Source organism: Lepidochelys kempii, chromosome 23 (genome assembly GCF_965140285.1).
Source record: "Lepidochelys kempii isolate rLepKem1 chromosome 23, rLepKem1.hap1, whole genome shotgun sequence".
NCBI lineage: Eukaryota > Metazoa > Chordata > Testudines > Cheloniidae > Lepidochelys > Lepidochelys kempii.
In genome coordinates, this window is record NC_136402.1 from 18,417,957 (window position 1) to 18,438,814 (window position 20,858).

At 65.4% G+C, this 20,858-nt stretch overlaps 2 protein-coding genes across 11 annotated transcripts; one reads left to right on the forward strand and one right to left on the reverse strand.

Annotated features, from left to right (window-relative positions):
- Positions 1-5,522: 5,522 nt before the first annotated feature.
- Positions 5,523-8,267, forward strand: TSR2 (TSR2 ribosome maturation factor). Of its 2 annotated transcripts, XM_073321559.1 has the most exons (5): positions 5,538-5,663; positions 6,630-6,720; positions 7,138-7,229; positions 7,437-7,610; positions 7,792-8,267. In XM_073321559.1, the coding sequence occupies exons 1-5, from the start codon at positions 5,583-5,585 to the stop codon at positions 7,876-7,878; spliced, it is 525 nt and encodes a 174-aa protein (XP_073177660.1). In that variant the 5' UTR covers positions 5,538-5,582; the 3' UTR covers positions 7,879-8,267. The 2 variants fall into 2 exon arrangements, with proteins under 2 accessions (XP_073177661.1, XP_073177660.1); XM_073321560.1 differs by lacking the exon at positions 7,138-7,229 and having other exon boundaries at positions 5,523-5,663.
- Positions 8,074-19,125, reverse strand: FGD1 (FYVE, RhoGEF and PH domain containing 1). 9 transcript variants are annotated; one of them, XM_078850235.1, is made up of 18 exons: positions 19,045-19,125; positions 15,513-15,686; positions 14,914-15,103; positions 14,303-14,723; positions 13,723-13,812; positions 13,479-13,627; positions 13,149-13,305; positions 12,682-12,820; positions 12,115-12,173; positions 11,636-11,782; positions 11,305-11,397; positions 10,881-10,960; positions 10,601-10,631; positions 10,270-10,357; positions 9,884-10,023; positions 9,593-9,740; positions 9,116-9,259; positions 8,074-8,668 (listed from the first exon to the last, which is right to left on the reverse strand). In XM_078850235.1, exons 1-18 carry the CDS (start codon positions 19,091-19,093, stop codon positions 8,388-8,390), a joined length of 2,580 nt encoding a protein of 859 aa, XP_078706361.1. In that variant the 5' UTR covers positions 19,094-19,125; the 3' UTR covers positions 8,074-8,387. The 9 variants fall into 9 exon arrangements, with proteins under 9 accessions (XP_078706361.1, XP_078706360.1, XP_078706358.1 ...); XM_078850238.1 differs by having other exon boundaries at positions 8,575-8,668; positions 9,116-9,253; positions 10,881-10,976; XM_078850237.1 differs by having other exon boundaries at positions 8,575-8,668; positions 9,116-9,256; positions 10,881-10,976.
- Between the last annotated feature and the right edge of the window lie 1,733 nt (positions 19,126-20,858).

The following is a 20,858-nucleotide window of genomic DNA, read 5'->3' on the forward strand; positions in this document are numbered from 1 at the left end:
ACAGAGGAAGGAGTTTGTAGGTGGGGTGGACCATCTGCCCCAGCCAAGGGGGAGAAGGATGGAGATGGGGAGGGGGTGAGATAAAGGCAGATTACCCGGATGTCTCCTTCCCCTCCCCATCCCCCCTCGGGGAGAATTCAGCTGTGATACCTCAGAGGTGTCAAACCCCTGCAAAGTTAAGAGAGAATCTGTCAATATCCACTTTTCCCCGGCCACATTTAACTCAGCCCACTAATGCTTTATTGGCATGGCAAGGTGCCAAAGTGTGAGAGGCGCGCACTCACACACGCACAGAAGATTCCCAGACCCTTGTTAGCCACGCACACAACACCCCGTTGGCTCACACACACACCACCTGATTCAATGCACATCTCCACTACGTGCCTGATACTGGTACTGAGGTAGCGTCTAAGAGTTTTGCAAGGCCCTGTGCACACCTGTAACAAAAAGATGTACGGTGTGCCATCCCCTCCCAGATGTGGGAAAAAGAACCCAGGCATCCCGGCTCCCAGACCTCCCGCACGCACACACACACTCTAACCACTAGTCCCCACTCCCCTCCCAGAGCGGAGGATGGAACCCAGGAGTCCTGGCTCCCAGCCCCCCCCCCCCCCCGCTCTAACCACTAGACCCCACTCCCCTCCCAGAGCGGAGGATGGAACCCAGGAGTCCTGACTCCCAGCCCCCCCCGCTCTAACCACTAGACCCCACTCCCCTCCCAGAGCGGAGGATGGAACCCAGGAGTCCTGACTCCCAGCCCCCCCCACTCTAACCACTAGACCCCACTCCCCTCCCAGAGCGGAGGATGGAACCCAGGAGTCCTGACTCCCAGCCCCCCCCGCTCTAACCACTAGTCCCCACTCCCCTCCCAGAGCGGAGGATGGAACCCAGGAGTCCCGGCTCCCAGCCCCCCCCCCGCTCTAACCACTAGACCCCACTCCCCTCCCAGAGCGGAGGATGGAACCCAGGAGTCCTGACTCCCAGCCCCCCCCCCGCTCTAACCACTAGACCCCACTCCCCTCCCAGAGCGGAGGATGGAACCCAGGAGTCCTGACTCCCAGCCCCCCCCGCTCTAACCACTAGACCCCACTCCCCTCCCAGAGCGGAGGATGGAACCCAGGAGTCCTGGCTCCCAGCCCCCCCCGCTCTAACCACTAGACCCCACTCCCCTCCCAGAGCGGAGGATGGAACCCAGGAGTCCTGACTCCCAGCCCCCCCCGCTCTAACCACTAGACCCCACTCCCCTCCCAGAGCGGAGGATGGAACCCAGGAGTCCTGGCTCCCAGCCCCCCCCGCTCTAACCACTAGTCCCCACTCCCCTCCCAGAGCGGAGGATGGAACCCAGGAGTCCTGACTCCCCAACAGCCCTGAATTCCCAGGGTCTCCCTATTGTTCTGCCCATCGGCCACTGTGCCCCGGGGAACACCCTGCCGCTTGCAACCTGACACCCCTCGCTCCACCTACACCCCACCACCAGGGACGCACGGTCCCCAAAGACCGCACGGCCCCATCGTATTGGTTCCTGCCTTCGTGGAGCTGGGGGGGCGGGTCTCTTCATTCACCCCCACCAAATAAGGGGCCCCAGCTTCTGACCCTCCACCCAATCCTCCCCAGACACATGCGCCTCCCCTTCTTCCTTCCCCACCCCCTCCCTGCACCCCAATTCCCTCCCTGGGCCTGCCCCGTCCCAAGTACCCCCTCCCCCCATTTATCCCATTCCCTCCCTTTATTCCACTCTCTTCCTCCCCCGTGTACCCCAATCCCCTTCCTCATTCACCCTAAATCCCCCAGGTCCCCCCCGCACCCTCCTCCATAGGCCTTATTCCCCCCCATTCCCTTCTGCACGTCACCCCGTTTACCCCTTCCCCACCATGTACCCACCTTCCCCTGTACCCCCAGCCTCCACTGTCACCCACTCACCCCCCTCCCCCACCCTTCCCCCGGGGCGGGGCGGGGCGGGGCGGGGGAGAGGGGGCAGGCGCGAGACGCACCGTCTCCAGCACGAGGCGCCTCTGGGCGGGGGAGGGGGGAGCGGGCGCGTGCTCCCCGCGCTGTTGCGAGCTCGAGACTCATTGGCCCGCCCGCGGCCCCCTCCCCGCCCTGTCTGAACGCAAAGCGTCGTGGGAGTTGTAGTCTTCCATGGACTCTGCGGGGGAGGGGGGGCTCAGGGGCTCTCTCCCGGCAGCCATTTTGCCAGCCCTGTGAAGTAGGGGGCGCCCCCGGGAGGGGCCCCCTTATAACCCTAGGGCCCCCCCACACCCCCCAGGGCCTGTTACTGCATCTGCCGCTCTGCCCCCTTTCCACGCAGAGACACCGTGAGGCGGGAGGGGCACAAAAAGCCAACTCACGCCAAGGGGGCAGCCCAAGATGGCCACCAGGCAGAGCCAGTTCGCTCCCCACCCAACATGGCTGCCAACAGCATGGCCGCCCACAGCAGCCAACCCGCCAACATGGCCAAATTTGCTCCAGAGCCAACATCGCTGCCAACCGGGTTCCCCGCCCAACATGGTTGCCAATCAACACAGCCACACACAGCGGGTTTGGCCAATTCATTCCCCACCCAACATGGCTGCCAACTGACATGGCTGCCCTGAGCAGCCAACTCGCTGGCATGGCCAATTTGCTCCCCAGTCAACATAGCCCATTCATTCCCTGCCCAAAACATGCTTCATTCAACCAACCCAATCTACTGGCACGGCCAATTTGTTCATCACCCACCATGGCCAATTCAATCCCCACCCAGCATGGCTGACAACCAACATGGCCTGAGTGGACAACCCATAGGCATGGCCAATTCACTCCTCACCCAACATGGCTACCAACCAACATGGCTTCCAGAAGCAGCCAACCTACCGGCATGGCCAACTTGCTCCCTGTCCAAGATGGATCTTGAGAGCCCAACCAAGCCCTCCGGTGCTGACAGAGGACGAAGTAAACCTAGACCAGTGGTTCTCAAACGTATGTACTGGTGACCCCTTTCACATAGCAAGCCTCAAAGTTCGACCCCCCCTTATAAATTAAAAACACTTTTTAATATATTTAACACCACTATAAATGCTGGAGGCAAAGTGGGGTTTGGGGTGGAGGCTGACAGCTCGCAACCCCCCATGTAATAACCTCATGACCCCCTGCAGGGTCCCAACCCTCCGTTTGAGAACCCCTGACCTAGACCATCCCTGCCAGGGCTTTGCCCAATGATGGGGATTCCACAACCTGCTTTGGGAGTTATTTCCACCACTTAGCTCCCATTTAAGTTAGAAAGATTTTCCTGATCTCTAGCCCCAATCTCCCTTGCTCCAGATGAGGCCCCTTACTTCTGCCGTCAGCAGACATGGAGACAAGGCCTATCCCAAACAGCCCTTCACAGATCTAAACCCTGTTATCAGGGCTCCCCCGTCCCAGTCTTCTGCTCTCCAAACTAAACATGCCCAGTTTCTAACCTAGCCAGGTACTTCGCATTTTGTACTTGTGCATGTGAGTTTTCCATCCTAAGTGAAGTTCTTTGCACTTCTCTTCACCGACTCTCCCTTTGCGGAGCTCAGACAAAGGTGAAGTCATCTTGAATTCGAATCCTGTCCTCCAGAGCACTGGCAAAATACCCCAGCCTGGTGTCACCTGCACATTTTACAAGCCCGGCCTCCACTCCCTTCTCCAAGCCATTCATGACAGTGTTGAACAGGGCCAGGATCAGGACAGACCCCTGCAGGACCCCACTAGAGACGTCCTCCCAGTTTGGTAGCAAATCCTTGATAACGACACTTTGAGGCCAGTCTTTCCACCAGTTCTGCACATTGGGCCCACGTCTCTCAAGTTGGCTCCATTCTCTGCCCCAGGGGCCGAGGTCAAGGGCGTCCCAGAATGTGCTGTGCCCCGGCTTTTACAGGGTCCCTAAGATTTTCCCAAGAGCTGGCTGCATGTTTTCTCCCCATGTGTTCCCAAGCAGCAGACAGCGTCTGTACGGCCTGAAGCAACTGTCCCATTCGTCCAGCTTGGATCTCTCTGGTTCCAAGTTCCAGTGTATGTCACAAAGTTCCCACTCCGCTTCCCTGATGAAAGACTGGCTCTTCCCATCAGCCACGCTGAGTCCAGTCCAGGCTTTAGGGTCTGACCCAGACAGGCGGAACAGTGCTATCTGACTTTTCCTAAGGAGAGAGGCCCAGAGGCAGGGCTGATGGGGGCGGGCGGGGGGGTGAGCAATCGTACTGGGGTCCTGGGCTCAGGGGCTGCCCCAGAACGTCTGTAACTGGAGTGAAATGACAGGGTAGAGCTCCAACAAACATGATGTACCAGAGGCCCAAATTTCTCTCACTTCCCTGCCCAACACACTCCCCCTCTACTCTGCTGCCCCCACACCCAGCTCCAACCTCTCCCCCAGACAAGCGATCACCACCCCACCAATGGCCAGGCAGGTCTGGGAGCTTCAGATCCCCTCCTCCTCCCTTGCATCTCTGCTGCCCCGGGAAGCACCAAAAGTTCAGACCCTTCTGGTACTCCCTGGATCTGCCCCAGGGGTTGGGGGCACCCACTGGAAAGACTGAAAAGGTGTGTGTGGTGGTGGTGGGGTGTTAAAGCAGGTGCATGGGGTTGCAGCACCCCTCAAATTTGGTCTGGCCACCCCCTGTCATTGGGCCAAATGGGAGAGGTGTCTAGGATAAATTTCCAGTTCCAGCCAGAGGCCAAGAGGGAGGTGTGTGTATGTGGGTGTCCCCTGCCTCTCCACATTGCATCCCTGCCTAGGTGATCTCCGTCCCAGCCGTATCTTGGTTTTCCCCTATCCCCAGAGAAGGACTCAACCCAGTGGGGAGTGATAGGAAGTGGGTGGAGATTGCCCATTCTTCCAACACTGGTATCCCACCTCATCCACCACGGTTGTCCCTTTGTGGAATGGCAGCACGTATCTGGGGCCTTGCAGGCCCTGCAAAGGAGAAACCAGAACTGTGGGATAGTCTAAGTGTGACGTGTGTTATTGACCCAGACACACCAAGCCTGGGACAGAGGGGGTCAAACAGCATGGAGGGAGAGTCCTCTGGAATAGCCACCCTTGTAGCAGCACCCACTTCCCAGGGAGCAATTCTGCAGAGACCACCCGCCATCCCGACCTGTGCAAGACCCAAGCAAACAGACCCCGGAGAGCCCCAGGGAGGAAGACGCGGATTCTGTTATGATTCCAGGTAGAACCATCTGTCGTCCATCATAATTTTTGTCATGGTAACACCTACCAACCCCATGCGAGATCCGGGACTCCAGTTGTGCCAGGCGCTGCACAGACCCCTCCAGACCGAGACATGGTCACTAAATCGGAAAAACAGGGGGAGGGGGAGTCCCCAGAAGGGGCCGAGAGATGATCTAGCCTGAGCCCCTCGCTGCAGGGTTTGCAACCCAGGGCAGCGCCGCACCGGAGCCCGGCAGGGCGGGGGCGGTCTCCGGCCGCAGAGAGGGGAAAGCCGGACTCGAACCCGCGGCCCGAGCGCGCAGCCACCGATCGATCGACGAGCCCGGCGTGCGATTGTTGATGGCGGCCTGGGTGGGGGATCGATGCTCTCCGCGCTCGGTTCCTGCCGCCCGCCCTGGCGCCCCCTGTCATGGCGGCGCCCAGGGAGGAGACACGTGGCCTGTTCAGCCAGGGGGTCCGGGCGGTGCTGGGCAGCTGGGCCGCGTTGCAGGTGAGAGCGGGGGGCGATGGGTGGGGGGCAGAGCGAGTCCCGGAGCTAGGGGGCGGCAAGGCCAGGCCAGGCCAGGCCTGGCCTGGCCTGGCCTTGCCTTTCCTATAGGAACACGTGGAAGGGGCAAGGCCACCTATAAATCCTCCCAGGCCCTATAGAAACACGCAGAAAGGGCCCGGCCCCCTTTTGCCCCCCTCTAGAAACACGCAGAAAGGGCAAGCCCCCCCCGACCCTATAGAAACATGCAGAAAGGGCAAGCCCCCCCCCCGACCCTATAGAAACACGCAGAAAAGGCAAGCCCCCCCCCCGACCCTGTAGAAACATGCAGAAAGGGCAAGCCCCTCCCCCGACCCTATAGAAACACGCAGAAAGGGCAAGGCCCCCTCCAGACCCTGTAGAAACATGCAGAAAGGGCAAGCCCCCCCCCGACCCTATAGAAACACGCAGAAAAGGCAACCCCCCCCCGACCCTGTAGAAACACGCAGAAAGGGAAAGATCCCCCTATAGATTCATCTGTCCCTATAGAAACATAGAGCAATGGCAAGGTCACCATAGAAACACCACCAGGCTCTATAGAAAAATAGAGACACGGGAAGGTTCCCTATAGACACGCTCTCCAGACCCTCTAGAAACACAGAGAGATGGCATGGTCCCCTATAGAAACACAGAGGTCTCAAGGGCCCCTGTGGACACCCCCCCCCCGTCCCTACAGAAACACACTGCAAAGGTGAGGTCCCCTATAGGAATTTTCCCTCCCTGTCTCTACAGGAACACAGCGGGGTGATGAGGTCCCCCATAGTCCCTGCCCCCAGGCCCACACAGCCCTCCCACAGAAACATGGCGAGGTAGCACGGTCCCGTCTAGAACAGCCGGCGTGCCGAAGCCGGGCGATCCCGCGCCCTGCCTGCCCCGCGGTTCGCAGGCCCAGGCCAAGGGGTAACGTCCGCACTTCTCTCCCCGGCGCAGGTCGCGGTGGAGCATGGCTTCGGCGGGGCACACGGCCGGGCAAAGGCCGAGTGGCTGGTGGGCGTGGTGGAGCAGTATTTCCACAGCAATGGTGAGACCCGCCGACACCGACGGGGCGTTCCCACCGGCAGCGCCTCAGGGCCCAGCTCCTCAAGCCCCCAAGATCGCAGGGGGTCTGTGCTACGCCTGCCGTGAATGGGACCCCAGTCTTGGTTGGTGGGGGTCTAGTGGGTTAGAGCAAAGGGAGCCAGGACTCCTGGGTTCTCCCCTCGGTTCTGCGAGGGGAATGGGGTCCAGTGGTCAGAGCAGGGGGCTGGGAGCCAGGACTCCTGGGTTCTCTCCCCGGCTCTGGGAGGGGAGTGAGGTCCAGTGGTCAGAGCAGGGGGCTAGGAGCCAGGACTGCTGGGAGGGAGCTGGGAGTCTTCCCCCAATCCCAGAATCCTTTTCCAGGCTAGAGAGTCCTGAAAGCCCCCTCCCGCCCCAGCTCTGAGTCTTCTTCTCTCTGCAGTGGCCCTGGAGCTGGACGAGGTGGAGGATTTCCTCGCCGAGGTGCTGAACAACGAGTTTGACACCATCATTGAGGACGGCAGCTTGGCTGAGGTATCCCAGCTGCGTGTCCTAGCCCCCGTAGTGCTTGGCAGGAGGCGACTCCTCCTATCTCTCAACCCTGCCCCGGGGGACTGCGGGAGTGAGGGCAGAGCATGTGTGTGGGGGTGGGGTGGTCATCCTGGCCTGGGGGATTCTTGGAAGGAGGGGGGACACCCCCTGGCCTTTGATCCCATCTCTTCCCCCCACCCTCCCCGGCAGGTGAGCCAGCAGCTCCAGTTGCTCTTTGCCCGGTGCCAGCGTGGCGAGGGGCCGGCCCTGACGGAAGCCATCGCCCGGCTGGCGCGGAGGCAGCAGGAGGTGGGCAGGGCAGCCGCCCAGGCCCGCCCCGCCGAGGGGAGCAGCAGTGAGGAGGAGGAGGAGAAGCCGGAGGAGGTACCAGCCGCGCGGCCCAGAGCAGGGGCCAGGAATCAGGGATGGGAGCCAGGATATGCAACTGGCTGAGCCCATGGGGCTGATCTTGGCGGGCGGTAGGGAGCTGGCTGGGCTCAATCTTGGGGGGGGGGCTGCAGTTGGGAGGGATCCCAGCTCTGACTCCTGCACCCCATCCCTGCAGGTGATGGACTGCAGCAGCCCCGGGCCCCTCCCGGACCCTCCCCCGGCAGACGACGGCTGGACGGTCGTACGGAAGAAAAAGAAATGAGGGGTGCCCCCCCGGTCACGTGTGGCCTGGGGGGGCTTCGCTGCAGGGAGCTGGGCAGGGGAAGAAACCAGGTATAGCCACAATGTGTCGCTATGGCAACAGCTGGGGGGCGTCAGTCAGTGAGAGGGGCGCCCCCTAGAGGGGACAGGCCCCGCCCCCCATTCCCTGCACCTTGGCTGAAAACGAAACGACCCGAACAAAACAAAACCTTTATTAAGAAATCGGCTGATGGAGCTTTAACAACGCGCGGCTCCCAAGAACTCTAGAAAATCCGGGTGCCCCCCCATCTCCTGGGGGGAGGGAGAGAGTTGGGGTGCCCCCGTGGATGGGAGGCTGCCCCCTAGTGGCCAGCCACTGCACGTCAGCAACAATAAAATGCGGTCTGCGAAGCGAGCGTCTGTCCCTGGCGAGCGCCGCGTGAGCCGGCCTGTCGATCCCGCGGGGGGGGGGGCAGCTGAACAAAGCGGGGGGGTTAACAGCTAGGCCTGCCCTTGTGCGGGGAGGTGAGTTCAAAGTGCCTGAGGACAGTTCAAGTATCGTTTGCTGGGGGGGGTCGGGTCCAGTCCAGCCCCTCGGCCTCGGGCCCGGGGGGGGCTGCCGGCTCCCCCCGCCCGGCCCGGCTCAGGGCTTCCATCCAGCGCCGCTGCAGCCCCTCCGACTCGGCACTGAACTGCCAGCAAAGCTGGCTCTGGCGGATGGCGAACGAGTGACGCCGCTCGAGCCGCACCCCCGGGTCCGGGGCCGTCACCTCGAAGCCAATCAGCGGGAGGCTGCGCTGGGCCTTCACGTCCTGGGGGGCCAGAGAGACGGGGTCAGGCGTGAAGGGCAGGGGCTGCCGGTCGGGAGTGGGGTCCCAGCAGGGCTGCAGGTCGGGGGGCACCAGCGGGGCAGGTCGGGAGTAGGAGGCCTGGCCAGGGTCGGGGGGCCCGGCAGGGGCTGCCGGTCGGGAGTGGGGTCCCAGCAGGGCTGCAGGTCGGGGGCACCAGCGGGGCAGGTCGGGAGTAGGAGGCCTGGCCAGGGTCGGGGGGCCCGGCAGGGGCTGCAGGTCGGGAGTGGGGGGCACCGGCAGAGCAGGGGGTGCGGGGCTCGGCAGAGCAGGTGGAGGCCGTGGGGCGAGGCCTGGCGGGGCAGGAGTGGGGAGCCGTGGCCTGCCAGGGTTACGGGGTGGCGGTGGGGGGCCTGGCAGAGCTGCAGGGGCCAGCAGGGCAGAGCAGGTGGGGGCCGCGGGGGACCCTACCTGGGGGGCCCCATAGACGTACAGCACCAGGGGCTCGCTCTCCGGAACGACGAACCAGCCTTTGTGCCAGGCCTTGGCGCCCGGCTCCATGTAGTGCAGGGAGCTGCAGACAACGCTGCGCTCGGCCGCCTCCGACGCCTGCTTCTGTGGGGCAGAAATGCCCAGTAGTGCCCGGGGGCCCCACTGCGAGGGGGGAGGGAGCTGGGGGTGCCAGGGGGCTCACCTCGGGGATGGAGCAGAAGCGTGGGGGGGTGGTTGGGGGGCCCTGGGGGGGCTCACCTCGAGGATGGAGCAGCGGCGTGGGGGGAGTAGCTGAAGTGCACCGGGGGGGCTCACCTCGAGGATAGAGTGGTGGCTCGGGGGGGGATCCTGGAGGGGGGGCTGGGGGAGTCACCTCGAGGATAGAGCGGCGGCTGGGGGGGAGTCACCTCGAGGATGGAGCGGTGGGTCGGGGGGGGATGCTGGGGGGGGACTCACCTCGAGGATGGAGCGGCGACGCGGGGGGGGGGCCGGGGGGCCCGGGGGGGCCGTGCAGCGCGGCAAAGCAGCCCCCACAGACCCGGTTGGGCCGGTTGTTGTCGTAAAGCAGCCGGGCCCGGAACTCGGAGCATTTCCCGCAGACCACCTGGGGGAGCCGGGGGGGGGGGAGCATGAGACCGGGGGGACCCCAAGACAGGCCCGGCCCAGCTGGGGGTCCTGGGCACCCAGGACCCCCTCCTGCAGCCCAGGCCCCCCCATCCCGTTCCCGCCCCAGCCCCCGGGACTCACGCGGCCGCAGGCCCGGCAGTGGTGTCGGCGCTTGGTGAGGGCGGCGAAGGGCTCCTGGCACTGCATGCAGAGCGTCACCTCGTTCTCCCGGATCGGCGTCGGCGCCCGGCGGCCCAGCTCCCGGCGGCCCAGCTCCCGGCGGCCCTGCATGGGGACAGCCGCACGGGGCCTCGCACGGGCGCACACGGCTCCCGCCCTCGCCCCCCGGCCCTGCGCACGCACGTGCAAATCCTGCCCTCGCTCACGTGAATGTGGGTCCTGCCCTCGCACGCTCACCCCCAGGTCCCACCCTCTCATGCACACCCCCAGTTCCCTCCCTCGCACTTGCACCCCTAGGTCCCGCCCACACTCAGCCATCCACGCACAGACACACGCGTGTGAGCTCACCAGCGATCCAGCCCAGGGCTCCTCCTCTTCCCGGGGGGCAGCTCCCACCGGAATCTGCTCCAGCTTCAGGATCGTGGCCCGAATCGCCTGGGGGGAGCAGAGGAATGAGAAGGGGAGGGAGGTGCCCCTCCCCTGGCAGCCCCCCACAGCAGGCCCCACCATGGCCCAGGACCCTCCCCACTGATGGGGATGGGAAGGGCTGTGGGGGCAAGTGAGAGGTGACCCTGAGCTGAATCCCGCCTCTCCACCCTGCCCCCCCCCGAGACACCGCTCCCTGGATCCCCCCCCCGTGCCAGGGGAAGGGGGACAGTCCCAAGGCCCCCCAGGTACCTGGATCCAGTCGCGTTTCTCTTCCTCCGTCCTAAAGGGCAGAAACAGGAACACGGAGGGGGGTGTTAATGGGGGGCGGGGTAGACGTGGGGGGAGGGGTACTGGGCGGTGAGTGGGGGGGGGAATAACCAGGCTGTGGAGGGAGGCAGAGGGGACACCAGGCTGGGGGGGTTGGGGAAGGCAGGGGGGATACCAGCCGGGGGGAGACTCAGGGGGGAGACAAGGCGAGGGGGCAGTGGAGATATCGGGGGACAGTGGGGACACCGGGGGGTCTCCCTACCTCGCCTGCAGCTCCAGCGAACGCTGCTTCCCTGACACCAGGAAGGTCCGGGGCAGGTTGACACCACTCGACTCCTTCACCTGCGGGACAGAGACACTGGGAGGGGAGCGGCCGGGTCAGAAACCCCCCCACACCCCCTCGATCGGGGGGGCAGGATACCAGGGCAGAGGGGCCCAGGGCGGAATACCGGTGGAGAAACTGAGGCACAGGGGCCTGGGCAAGGAGGGATACGGGGGGGAAATGGGGCACAGGAGGATACCGGAGGAGGGGGGGATACCGGGGCGGGGGGTGCAGGAGAGGGAGATACCGGGGCGGGGGGTACGAGGGGTAGGGGGGATACCAGGGCGGGGGGAGAGCAGGGCCAGGGAGGATAGCGGGGGGGGGAGGGGGGAAGAGGATAGCGGGGTCCGCGCTCCCCACCCACCTCCATCCCCTCCACGTCGATCCGGGCCCGGACCCCGAATTTCTGGCCGAGGAGGCGCAGTTTGGGGACGCAGCAGAGCAGCCGGTCGTTGAACTGGGGAGAAGGGGGTCGAGAGGGGGTCAGAGGTCACCCACGCCCCCAACCCCCCAGGGCTCAGAGGTCACCCCCCCACCCCCAGGGGTCAGAGGTCACCCAACCAGTCCCTCCCTTTGTACAGAGGCCAGCCAGGGAGCCCCCCAGGGGTCAGAGGTCACCCAGCCAAGCCCTGCCCTCATATGGGGGTCAGAGCCCCCTCCCAGCCCCCGGCAGCCCGACCCAGGGGGTCTCTCACCAGGATCAGGTACCGGTCCTGTGTGGTCCCGTTCTTGGCCGACAGCTTGAGGATGTGGCCTTCCTTAATGAGCTCGTTAGTGGGGCTAACGATGTCCTCCTCCCCGCCCAGCAGCTCGTACACCTTCAGCAAGGAATGCATCCGTTCCTGGGGGCGAGAAGGGGGGTCGGTCCTGCCCCACAGCCCAGCAGCCGCCCTGCCCCCCCAGCCGGCTGCTTCTCGGGGCCAGGGGAGCCTCCCCGTGTGGTGTTGTGTGTGGCTGTTCCCAGCCGCCCCACCCCAGAGGTGGCTGCATCTGGCGAGCCATCCCCACGCGGCGTTGGGTGCAGCTGTTCCCCGCCGCCTGTCCCCAGAGGTGGCTGCATCTCGGTGGTGAGCGAGCGTCCCTGTGGCATCGCCCAACGCAGCCCCGCCCTGCTCCCCACAGCACAGCGCCCCCTAGCGCCCAGGCTGGGACTCGCACTCGGACCCCGGCGTACCATTTTGCGGATGGCGGCATTCGAATGCTCAGCTGCCGTCGCGATCAGCTGCAGGGACTCTGCGATCAGGGCGGAGAGACGGGGTGAGTCCAGGAGAGCCCCCCACCCAGCCTGCCCCCTCAGATACCCAGAGCCCCCCGCCCAGCCTGCCCCCCTGGATACCCAGAGCCCCCCGCCCAGCCCCCACCCAGCCTGCCCCCCTGGATACCCAGAGCCCCCTGCCCAGCCCCCCGCCCGGATACCCAGAGCCCCCCGCCCAGCCCCCACCCAGCCTGCCCCCCCAGATACCCAGAGCCCCCCGCCCAGCCCCCACCCAGCCTGCCCCCCCAGATACCCAGAGCCCCCTGCCCAGCCCCCCGCCCGGATACCCAGAGCCCCCCACCCAGCCTGCCCCCCCAGATACCCAGAGCCCCCCACCCAGCCCCCCGCCCGGATACCCAGAGCCCCCCGCCCAGCCCCCACCCAGCCTGCCCCCCCCAGATACCCAGAGCCCCCCACCCAGCCCCCCGCCCGGATACCCAGAGCCCCCCCCCCAGATCCCCACAGAGTCCCGGGCGCCCCACTCACTCTCTGCATCCCGGCTGTCGGGGGCGCCGGGGGGCAGGCGCTGCAGGTAACCCTTCAGCAGCAGCTGGTACCGGGGGATCCTCTGGACGGGCTCCAGCATGTGCTGCTGCAGGGTGAGATTCCCGCAGGCCTCCTCCATCTGCAAAGGGGAGGGTGAGCCCGGACGCCTGGGTTCTCTCCCCGGCTCTGGGAGGGGAGCGGGGGCTGGTGGTTAGAGCAGGGGGGGCTGGGAGCCCGGACACCTGGGTTCTCTCCCCGGCTCTGGGAGGGGAGCGGGGGCTGGTGGTTAGAGCAGGGGGGGCTGGGAGCCCGGACGCCTGGGTTCTCTCCCCGGCTCTGGGAGGGGAGCGGGGGCTGGTGGTTAGAGCAGGGGTCTGGGAGCCGGGACTCCTGGGTTCTCTCCCCAGCTCTGGGAGGGGAGTGGGGGCTGGTGGTTAGAGCGGGGGCCAGGAGCCTGGGTTCCTCACCTGGATCTGGTGGACGATCAGCTTGAAGTGGGCGGATCGCTCCATCCAGGTGTTGACGAGCTCCATGGCCCGGTCAAAGTTCTTGACGTACTCCCCGTACATCTTGAGAAATGGAGCCAGCTTCTGCAGTATGTCCCCTATGCGGGGGTACCTGTCCCTGGGGAGGGCGGGGGGTGGGATCAGAGCTGGCGCCCCATGTCCCAGGCCCCGGAGCCAGCCTGTCCCCCATGCAGCGTTCTGTGCGGCGGTTCCCCAGCTGCCCCGCCCCAGAGGTGGCTGCATCTCGGCGACCTCTCACACACGCCCCCCCCCGGCCCACTGCTCGCTCACCATTCCTGCATGCGCTTCTCCAGCTCCGGCAGCAGGAACTGCTGATGGAAACAGTAGATGGAACAAATGTTGGAGAAAATCCCCATCACCACGTCGCCGGGGAAAGAGCTTCTGCTGCGGGCTTCCTCCAGGAGACGGGCACAGAACACCTGCGGGGGGGAACCAGTGAGCACCACCACCCCCGCTCCCGGGGCCGGGAGAGAACCCAGGCGTCCTGGCTCCCAGCCCCCCCAGTTCCTGGTACCTGATCCAGCAGGTGCAGCCGGGCGACGTAAGCCTTCTCTGTCTGCAGCAGCTCATTGGCGATGTGGAAGGTTTTTTGGGGGGCTGTGAGCTGGGGGTGCAGAGGGGGAGAGAGAGAGAGAGAGGTGTCAACCCCATACACTCAGCCCCGACCCCCAAGCCTCTGCCCCACCATATCCCCACCTCACACACACAGACCTGCCCTGCCCCACCCCCCAGCTCCCTCCCCTGGCAGTCAGGACTGGGTGCTGGAGGGCGCCATGGGGCAGGGACGCTCTCCCCTGGGAGTCAGGGCTGGGTGCTGGGCTGCACAGGGGGTGCTCTCCCCTGGCAGTCAGGGCTGGGTACTGGGGGGTGCCGTGGGGCGGGGAGCAAGGCGGGGGGCTGGACAGGGGGCACTCTCCCCTAGCAGGCAGGGCCAGGCACTGGGGGGCGCCGTGGGGCAGGGGGCGCTCTCCTCTGGCGGTCAGGGTTGGGTACTGGGGGGCACCGTGGGGCGGGGAGCGCTCTCCCCTAGCAGGCAGGGCCAGGCGCAGGGGGGCACTGTGGGGCAGGGGGTCGGCCGCTCTCATCGATCTCACCTCCGGCGCGTTCGGTCTCTCGGCCTGGGGGGGCACCGTGCCTGGTGCCGGCTCCCCGTCATCCCCGCTCCCCTCGTCCAGGTCGCTGTCCACCTCGGAGTCTGGGCAGGGGGGGGACCCCGGGCTGCCCCCCCCGTCGCCCTCCCCCACGGGCCCCTCTTCCCCCCCGAAGCCCAGCTCCTCGCTGGGGGACGGGGAGCTGATGCTGTCGAAGCCACTGTCCCGGTTGGCCAGTTTCCCGCTGGGGGCCGGGGGGGGCAGGCAGGGGGCCTGGTCCCCCTGCCCGGCTGGCCCTGAGTCCTCCCCCGCCGGCAGACCCAGGAGAGCCAGCGACTTGGGGGTTACATCGGCCTCCCCAGGACTCGGGGGGTCCGAGCTGGGGGTGGGGGACGGCTGCTCCAGCGTCAGGATTACAGGGTCCCTGCAGGAGGAAGGGAAACAGAGTCAGGACTCCTGGGTTCTCCGGGAGGGGAGCGGGGTCTGGTGGGTTAGAGCGGGGCTGGGGGGAGCCCGGACTCCTGGGTTCTCCGGGAGGGGAGCGGGGTCTGGTGGGTTAGAGCGGGGCTGGGGGGAGCCCGGACTCCTGGGTTCTCTGGGAGGGGCGCACTCACCTCTCAAACTTCTCGATGAGGGTCAAGACGTCTGTGGAGACAGCTCCATCCTGAGCCTCGGGGTGCGGTGTTGGGGGGCTCCGGGGGCCCAGGCGGGGGTTGGCTGGGAGGGGGCGTGAGGGGGGCGGGGGGATGGGGGCCGGGGGCCACGGGGGATGGGTGCTCTGGAGATGACCTGGTTTGGGAGGGACTGGAAAAGGAAAGGGAAGAAAGGGTTAATGTGATCCCCGCCCAGCACCAAGCCCCCCCAGCACCTCCCTCAGTGCCCCACCCCCAATGTCCCCCCAGCACCCGGCCCCTCCCTCAGCGCCCCACCCCCAATGTCCCCCCAGCAGCCGGCCCCTCCCTCAGCGCCCCACCCCCAATGCACCCCCAGCACCTCCCCCAGCACCCCACCCCCAATGCCACCCCAGCACCCGGCCCCTCCCCCAGCGCCCCACCCCCAATGCCCCCCCAGCGCCCCACCCCCAATGCCCCCCAGCACCCGGCCCCTCCCCCAGCGCCCCACCCCCAATGCCCCCCAGCAGCTCCTGCTGGCAGAGGCTGGGGCTGGAGCAGCCAGTTCCCCCGCCCGCCCTGCCCCGCCCTGTGGGACTCACCCTGTGGTTTGGGGCCCAGGGCCCTCCTGGGCAGGGCGGGGTGGGGCTCCCCCCCGTCGCTGTGGGGCCCGGGGTCTGAGCGGAGGCGCTGGGCGCTCTCCGGACGCCAGGGTTCGCTTCGCGGTTCCAGGGACAGACTCTTCACCAGCAGCCGGGAGCCCTGGCCCGGGGGGCCTGGAAGGGAGAAGGGGGGTGGCTGGGTTGAAGGGGGTTGGAGGGTCATTGTGCCCCCCCGAACCCCACCCACAAGTTTGCCCTGCCCATCCCCCACCAGTGCCCCCTCCCTGCAATTCCTCCTCCGCAGCCCCCTCATGGCCCCTCCTTAGCAGGGTCCCCCCACAGGTTCCAACCCCCACCCCGCCAGCTGCTGTCTGCGCCTGTCGGGGGGGGGGCAGAGAGCAGTGGGAGCTCCCCTCCCCCCCCACAGCGCACCCTCGTCTGGGGGGGTCAAAGGAGCAGAGGAGCAAACGGCTGAGCTTGGAGGAAGGGTGGAACAGGGGACCCAGGCATCCGGGCTCCCAGCCCGCTCCAGCCCTGCACTCTAACCCACCAGACCCCGCTCCCCTTCCAGATCTGGGAGAGAACCCAGGAGTCCTGACTCCCAGCCCTGCCCCCCCACTCTCACCACTACACCTCACCCCCATTCCAGAGCCGGGGAGAGAACCCAGGAGTCCTGACTCCCAGCCCTGCCCCCCCACTCTCACCACTACACCTCACCCCCATTCCAGAGCCGGGGAGAGAACCCAGGAGTCCTGACTCCCAGCCCTGCCCCCCCACTCTCACCACTACACCTCACCCCCATTCCAGAGCCGGGGAGAGAACCCAGGAGTCCTGACTCCCAGCCCTGCCCCCCCACTCTCACCACTACACCTCACCCCCATTCCAGAGCTGGGGAGAGAACCCAGGAGTCCTGACTCCCAGCCCTGCCCCCCCACTCTCACCACTACACCTCACCCCCATTCCAGAGCCGGGGAGAGAACCCAGGAGTCCTGACTCCCAGCCCTGCCCCCCCACTCTCACCACTACACCTCACCCCCATTCCAGAGCCGGGGAGAGAACCCAGGAGTCCTGACTCCCAGCCCTGCCCCCCCACTCTCACCACTACACCTCACCCCCATTCCAGAGCTGGGGAGAGAACCCAGGAGTCCTGACTCCCAGCCCTGCCCCCCCACTCTCACCACTACACCTCACCCCCATTCCAGAGCCGGGGAGAGAACCCAGGAGTCCTGACTCCCAGCCCTGCCCCCCCACTCTCACCACTACACCTCACCCCCATTCCAGAGCCGGGGAGAGAACCCAGGCGTCCTGGCTCCCGGCCCCTCCCCAGGACCACTCACCCCCACTGCTCTCAGCTCTGGACCCGTGGGGACCAGGGCAGGAAGGGGGAAGTCGGGGGGGGGGAACACGACAACGGGGGGGGGGGGGGGGCTGGGATCCCAGATCTTAGCAACGGCCCTGCCCAGGAGATATGAACAGACGGGATCCCGCAGGCCCGGAGAAGAGCTTAAGGTGGAGGGAACCGGGTGCAGGGGCGCCGGCTCTGATCCAGCCCTGGGGGGCAGGGGGGGGGCTGGTTGGCTCAGGGGGCGGGGAATGGGACATGGGGCCTGTCCCCTCTAGGGGGAGCTGGCTCCCACGACACCCCAGGGCGCGGACTGGCTGGGTCCGATTCTGGGCTTCCCCTGTAACTACATGCATCTGTGCCTCAGTTTCCTTTCTCTATTCAGGCTGGCAGGTAAGGAACCGTCTCTCACTGCCAGTGCCCCTCACTCCCGACTTGCAGCCCCTACCAGCCCAGCCCTGCCCCCCCCACCCCGCCGGTGCCCCTCTCTCCCGACCCGCAGCCCTACCTGGTATCCTGATGCCACCTTAACTCCACCAGGTGCTGGCTGTGATTTCACCCACCTGGCTGCCTAGTAAGAACCTTGTCAGCCTTGGCACCGCCCCACCCGCCTCTGCCTGAGGGTGTGGGGGAGAGACAGGGCTCAGAGAACCACCCAGCCCCCGCCAGTGCCCCTCACTCCTGACCCACAGCCCCCCTGCCAGCCCTGCCGGTGCCCCTCACTCCTGACCCGCAGCCCCCTGCCAGCCCAGCCCCCCAGCCCCGCTGGTGCCCCTCACTCCCGACCCGCAGCCCCCCCAAGTTTAGCTGCTCCCTGTGCAGCAGCGACTTCAGGGGGTTAATGAACATCAGCAGCCAGAAGGCGGGGTGGGGGGTGCAGAAGGTTGGGGCAGGGTCTGATGCCCTGGGGATGGGCCCCTGGGGGGGAGGGGTCAGGGGGTCAGCAGGACGGGAGAAATGCCTGTCGAGATTGCTCAGGACTGGGGGGAGCCGGGAGATGCAGGGGCTTGTGGGTAATATGCAAATATCACCACTACAGCCTAAACCACAAATCTGAGCCCTTCCATCTCAGCCCCTCCCCCAGCTGAACCCAGGAGTCCTGGCTCCCCCCTCCCCTCCCAGAGCAGGGGGAAGAACCCAGGAGTCCTGGCTCCCACCCCACCCCCCTGCTACTAACCACTAGGCCCCACTCCCCTCCCGGGGACTGGGGGGAAGAGAACCCAGAAGTCCTGACCAGCCTTCCTCTGGACAATCACGGGGTCTCTCGCATCCCAAATCAGCTGAGCCCTTTGGGAACAATAACACTGTGGTTGTTTTGTTTTGCTGGAAATGTGTCGCAAGAGGAGGGTACCGCAGACAGACCGACCCTGAGCCAGGCTCGTCCCCTCCCGCTGGGTCCGCACGGAGGGACCGACACACACGCAGACCGCCCCGCCCCCCCCGTGAGTCTTTGTTCCAGACCCGGTAAACCCGCGCTTAGGCCAGTCCTCTCATCCCTCCGTGACTCAGTTTCCCCTTCCACCTCTGTTTTTGGGGCAGGAATTGTCTCCTGCTCACTGTTGGGGCCTGATGGGATGAGCCCTGATCAGTCAGGGCGATTTGTACAGCATCTGGCAGGACAGGGGGTTGATCTCGGTCAAGGGGGGTGGGGAGGCTGGGAGCCAGGACTCCTGGGCTCTCTCCCCGGCTTGGGGAGGGGAGGGGAGGGGAGGGGGGGGTCACAGAGCCAGGGTCTCAGACCAGGGGCTGCCCTCCCAGCCCCCTGTGCCCTGGGACCCTTCCACCCCCAGCCGTCCAGGGCAAGGAGCTGCTCTCACTCCATGCGCCCAGAGGCAGGACTGGCTGGGTGTGGGCAGGGCCAAGTCCAGGGGAAGAGACAAACCTCGAAAACCCGGGGGGCGAACGTCACCTGTCACCAAAAACTGCAGCAGAAGGGACCTGAGTTTGGCATTGTCCCGGGTGCCCCTGCTCTAACCACTAGACCCCATTCCCCGCACAGAGCCAGGGAGAGAACCCAGGAGTCCTGGCTCCCAGCCCCCCCCCCCCCCCGCTCTAACCACTAGACCCCATTCCCCGCACAGAGCCAGGGAGAGAACCCAGGAGTCTGGGCTTCCAATCCCCTCTCCCACTTGACAAAGAAATCACCCCCACACAGGTGTCCCCCCAGCCAGATTTCACAGCCCCCCTTACCGGCTCGGTGCCCGCCAGCCCCACTCTCCAGGTGATAGGAGAACCGCATGGCCTTGCACTGCTGGGAGAAGGATCCGGCTTGGTCCAGGCTGGGGATCCCGACCATACTGGCCCTCTGCATGTCTGCACCCCTTCCTCCGGGGCTCAATCCCCCCCCAGCTCCGGTCCCAGGCCCCCCCGAGCCCCGGGGATCTCGGGCCACATCCTCAGCCAGGGGTGTCCGATCCCAACCCGGAGGCTGGCAAGAGAGCAGAGGGTGGGTCTCCTTCGCCGGGGGGGCACGGGCACCTGCTCCCCCGTCAGCGTGGGGCTGGAGGCATGGGGAAGGGAGGGGGTCTGTTTTCTCCAAGGCTGGGATGGGGGGGCCTGGCTCACTTGGGCCCCACGCGCCGCTGGCTTGCTGCAAAATCCGCTACCTCCTTCTCCGCCCACGAACCCGGAGCGAGGACGGGGGGAAAACACCCAGCCCACGTGGGATTTCCATCCACGCAGGCTCGGCCACGCAGCAAGGCCTCGGACGGCCCTCGGCAAAAAAGTCCAGGGGTTCCTCCGGGCAAGGGGTCCGCTCTGCAGCCGTGGCAAAAGGCAGCCACTTCCCCAGCTCTGGCCTTGCCAAACCCCGACCTCTTCGCTCCCGGGAGGTTTTCCTCGGTTGCCAAGCGCTGCTTTCGCGTGGGCCGTGCTGGAAACCGTCCCCAGCCAGATGCAATGTCCGAGTCGTCTTTAGTCAATCCCCCAACTCCCCACGAGGGTCTCGCTCATTGCCCCGGGGAGCGAGTTCTTCTCCCCCGCCACAGCGCGTGGGGCTGCCGATTCCTGGCTCGGAAATTCTCCCTCAGCCGCGAGGTCCCAGCTCTGCTCCTTCGAGGTTTCACATCAGTTGTACCCACCCATCTCCTCCAGGGAGGGTTCGCTCATTGGGAGCCCAGCTTCACGGCTTTTTGTAGTCAGGTTCGGATCTATTTCCCGCTGCTTGGAAGGAAGATCCAAACCGGCTGGCAACTCCCAATTCTGGCTTCGGACATTTAAAATCAGTTGTAAACTCCCGTTTTCAGCTTTGAGCGCTTCCAGCCAGCTGCGAACGCCGATTTCTGGTGTCCTACGTTTCAAACCAGTTGTGATTTCTTGCCTTGTGAGGCCCTTCTGCCGGGCTGTAAACTCCCAAGTCTCGCTTCGCCAATTACAAACTAGTGGCAACCGCGGACGGCTCGGGTTCAGACCACTTGTCAACTGGGATTTCTTGGGTTCAAACCCGTTGTAAACTCCGATTCCTCGTTTCCTAAGTTCCAGACCAGTTGTAAATTCCAATTTGCTGGTTTCAAACCAGGTGTCAGCTCGTGTTTCTAGCTGCGTAAGCTCCAAGCCAGCGCCAGCTTCGAGTCCTTGTGGAGCAGAGCCGGCGTTCCCGAGGGGTTACTGCCAAACAAAAGAGCCAACTTGGATGTTCACTGCCTTTCTTCGAAATCAGGCTGGCTGGCTATTTTAAGCAGGGAAATCCACCTCTGGGAGGCCAGGGATTTTTCTCCCAAGGAGAGGGGGGGAAACCTCTGAAATCTGCTGCTAAATCCAGCCCACGGCTTCTTTCCCTGCTTGCACATGGTAGGGGGGGAAATTCCTCCTGCTCTGGGATAATATGCTTCAAACCACAGCAGATGGGAACAATGGGGGGAGGATTTAAAGGCGCAGAGCCAGGCGCTGGAAAGGAATCACACGCGGCGGGGAACGCCCATTGATTACAGACATGCCAGACTTGTCTTCGCCATGGCTCGGGCCTGGCGGGCCCCGTCAAAGGCTTCCCGGCCCCGAGTCGCCAG

What these genes read in the sequence shown, in the direction of transcription:
- FGD1 (XM_078850230.1), bottom strand. Translation starts at nt 19,093, where the DNA reads ATGCGGTTCTCCTATCACCTGGAGAGTGGGGCTGGCGGGCACCGAGCC. An exon ending in AGAGACCGAACGCGCCGGAG is followed by an intron (nt 13,813 to 14,302) that starts GTGAGATCGATG and finishes CTGCACCCCCAG; the next exon opens with CTCACAGCCCCCCAAAAAAC. An exon ending in TGATCGTCCACCAGATCCAG is followed by an intron (nt 12,821 to 13,148) that starts GTGAGGAACCCA and finishes TCCCCTTTGCAG; the next exon opens with ATGGAGGAGGCCTGCGGGAA.
- TSR2 (XM_073321559.1), top strand. Translation starts at nt 5,583, where the DNA reads ATGGCGGCGCCCAGGGAGGAGACACGTGGCCTGTTCAGCCAGGGGGTC. An exon ending in AGGACGGCAGCTTGGCTGAG is followed by an intron (nt 7,230 to 7,436) that starts GTATCCCAGCTG and finishes CCTCCCCGGCAG; the next exon opens with GTGAGCCAGCAGCTCCAGTT. An exon ending in AGGAGGAGAAGCCGGAGGAG is followed by an intron (nt 7,611 to 7,791) that starts GTACCAGCCGCG and finishes CCATCCCTGCAG; the next exon opens with GTGATGGACTGCAGCAGCCC.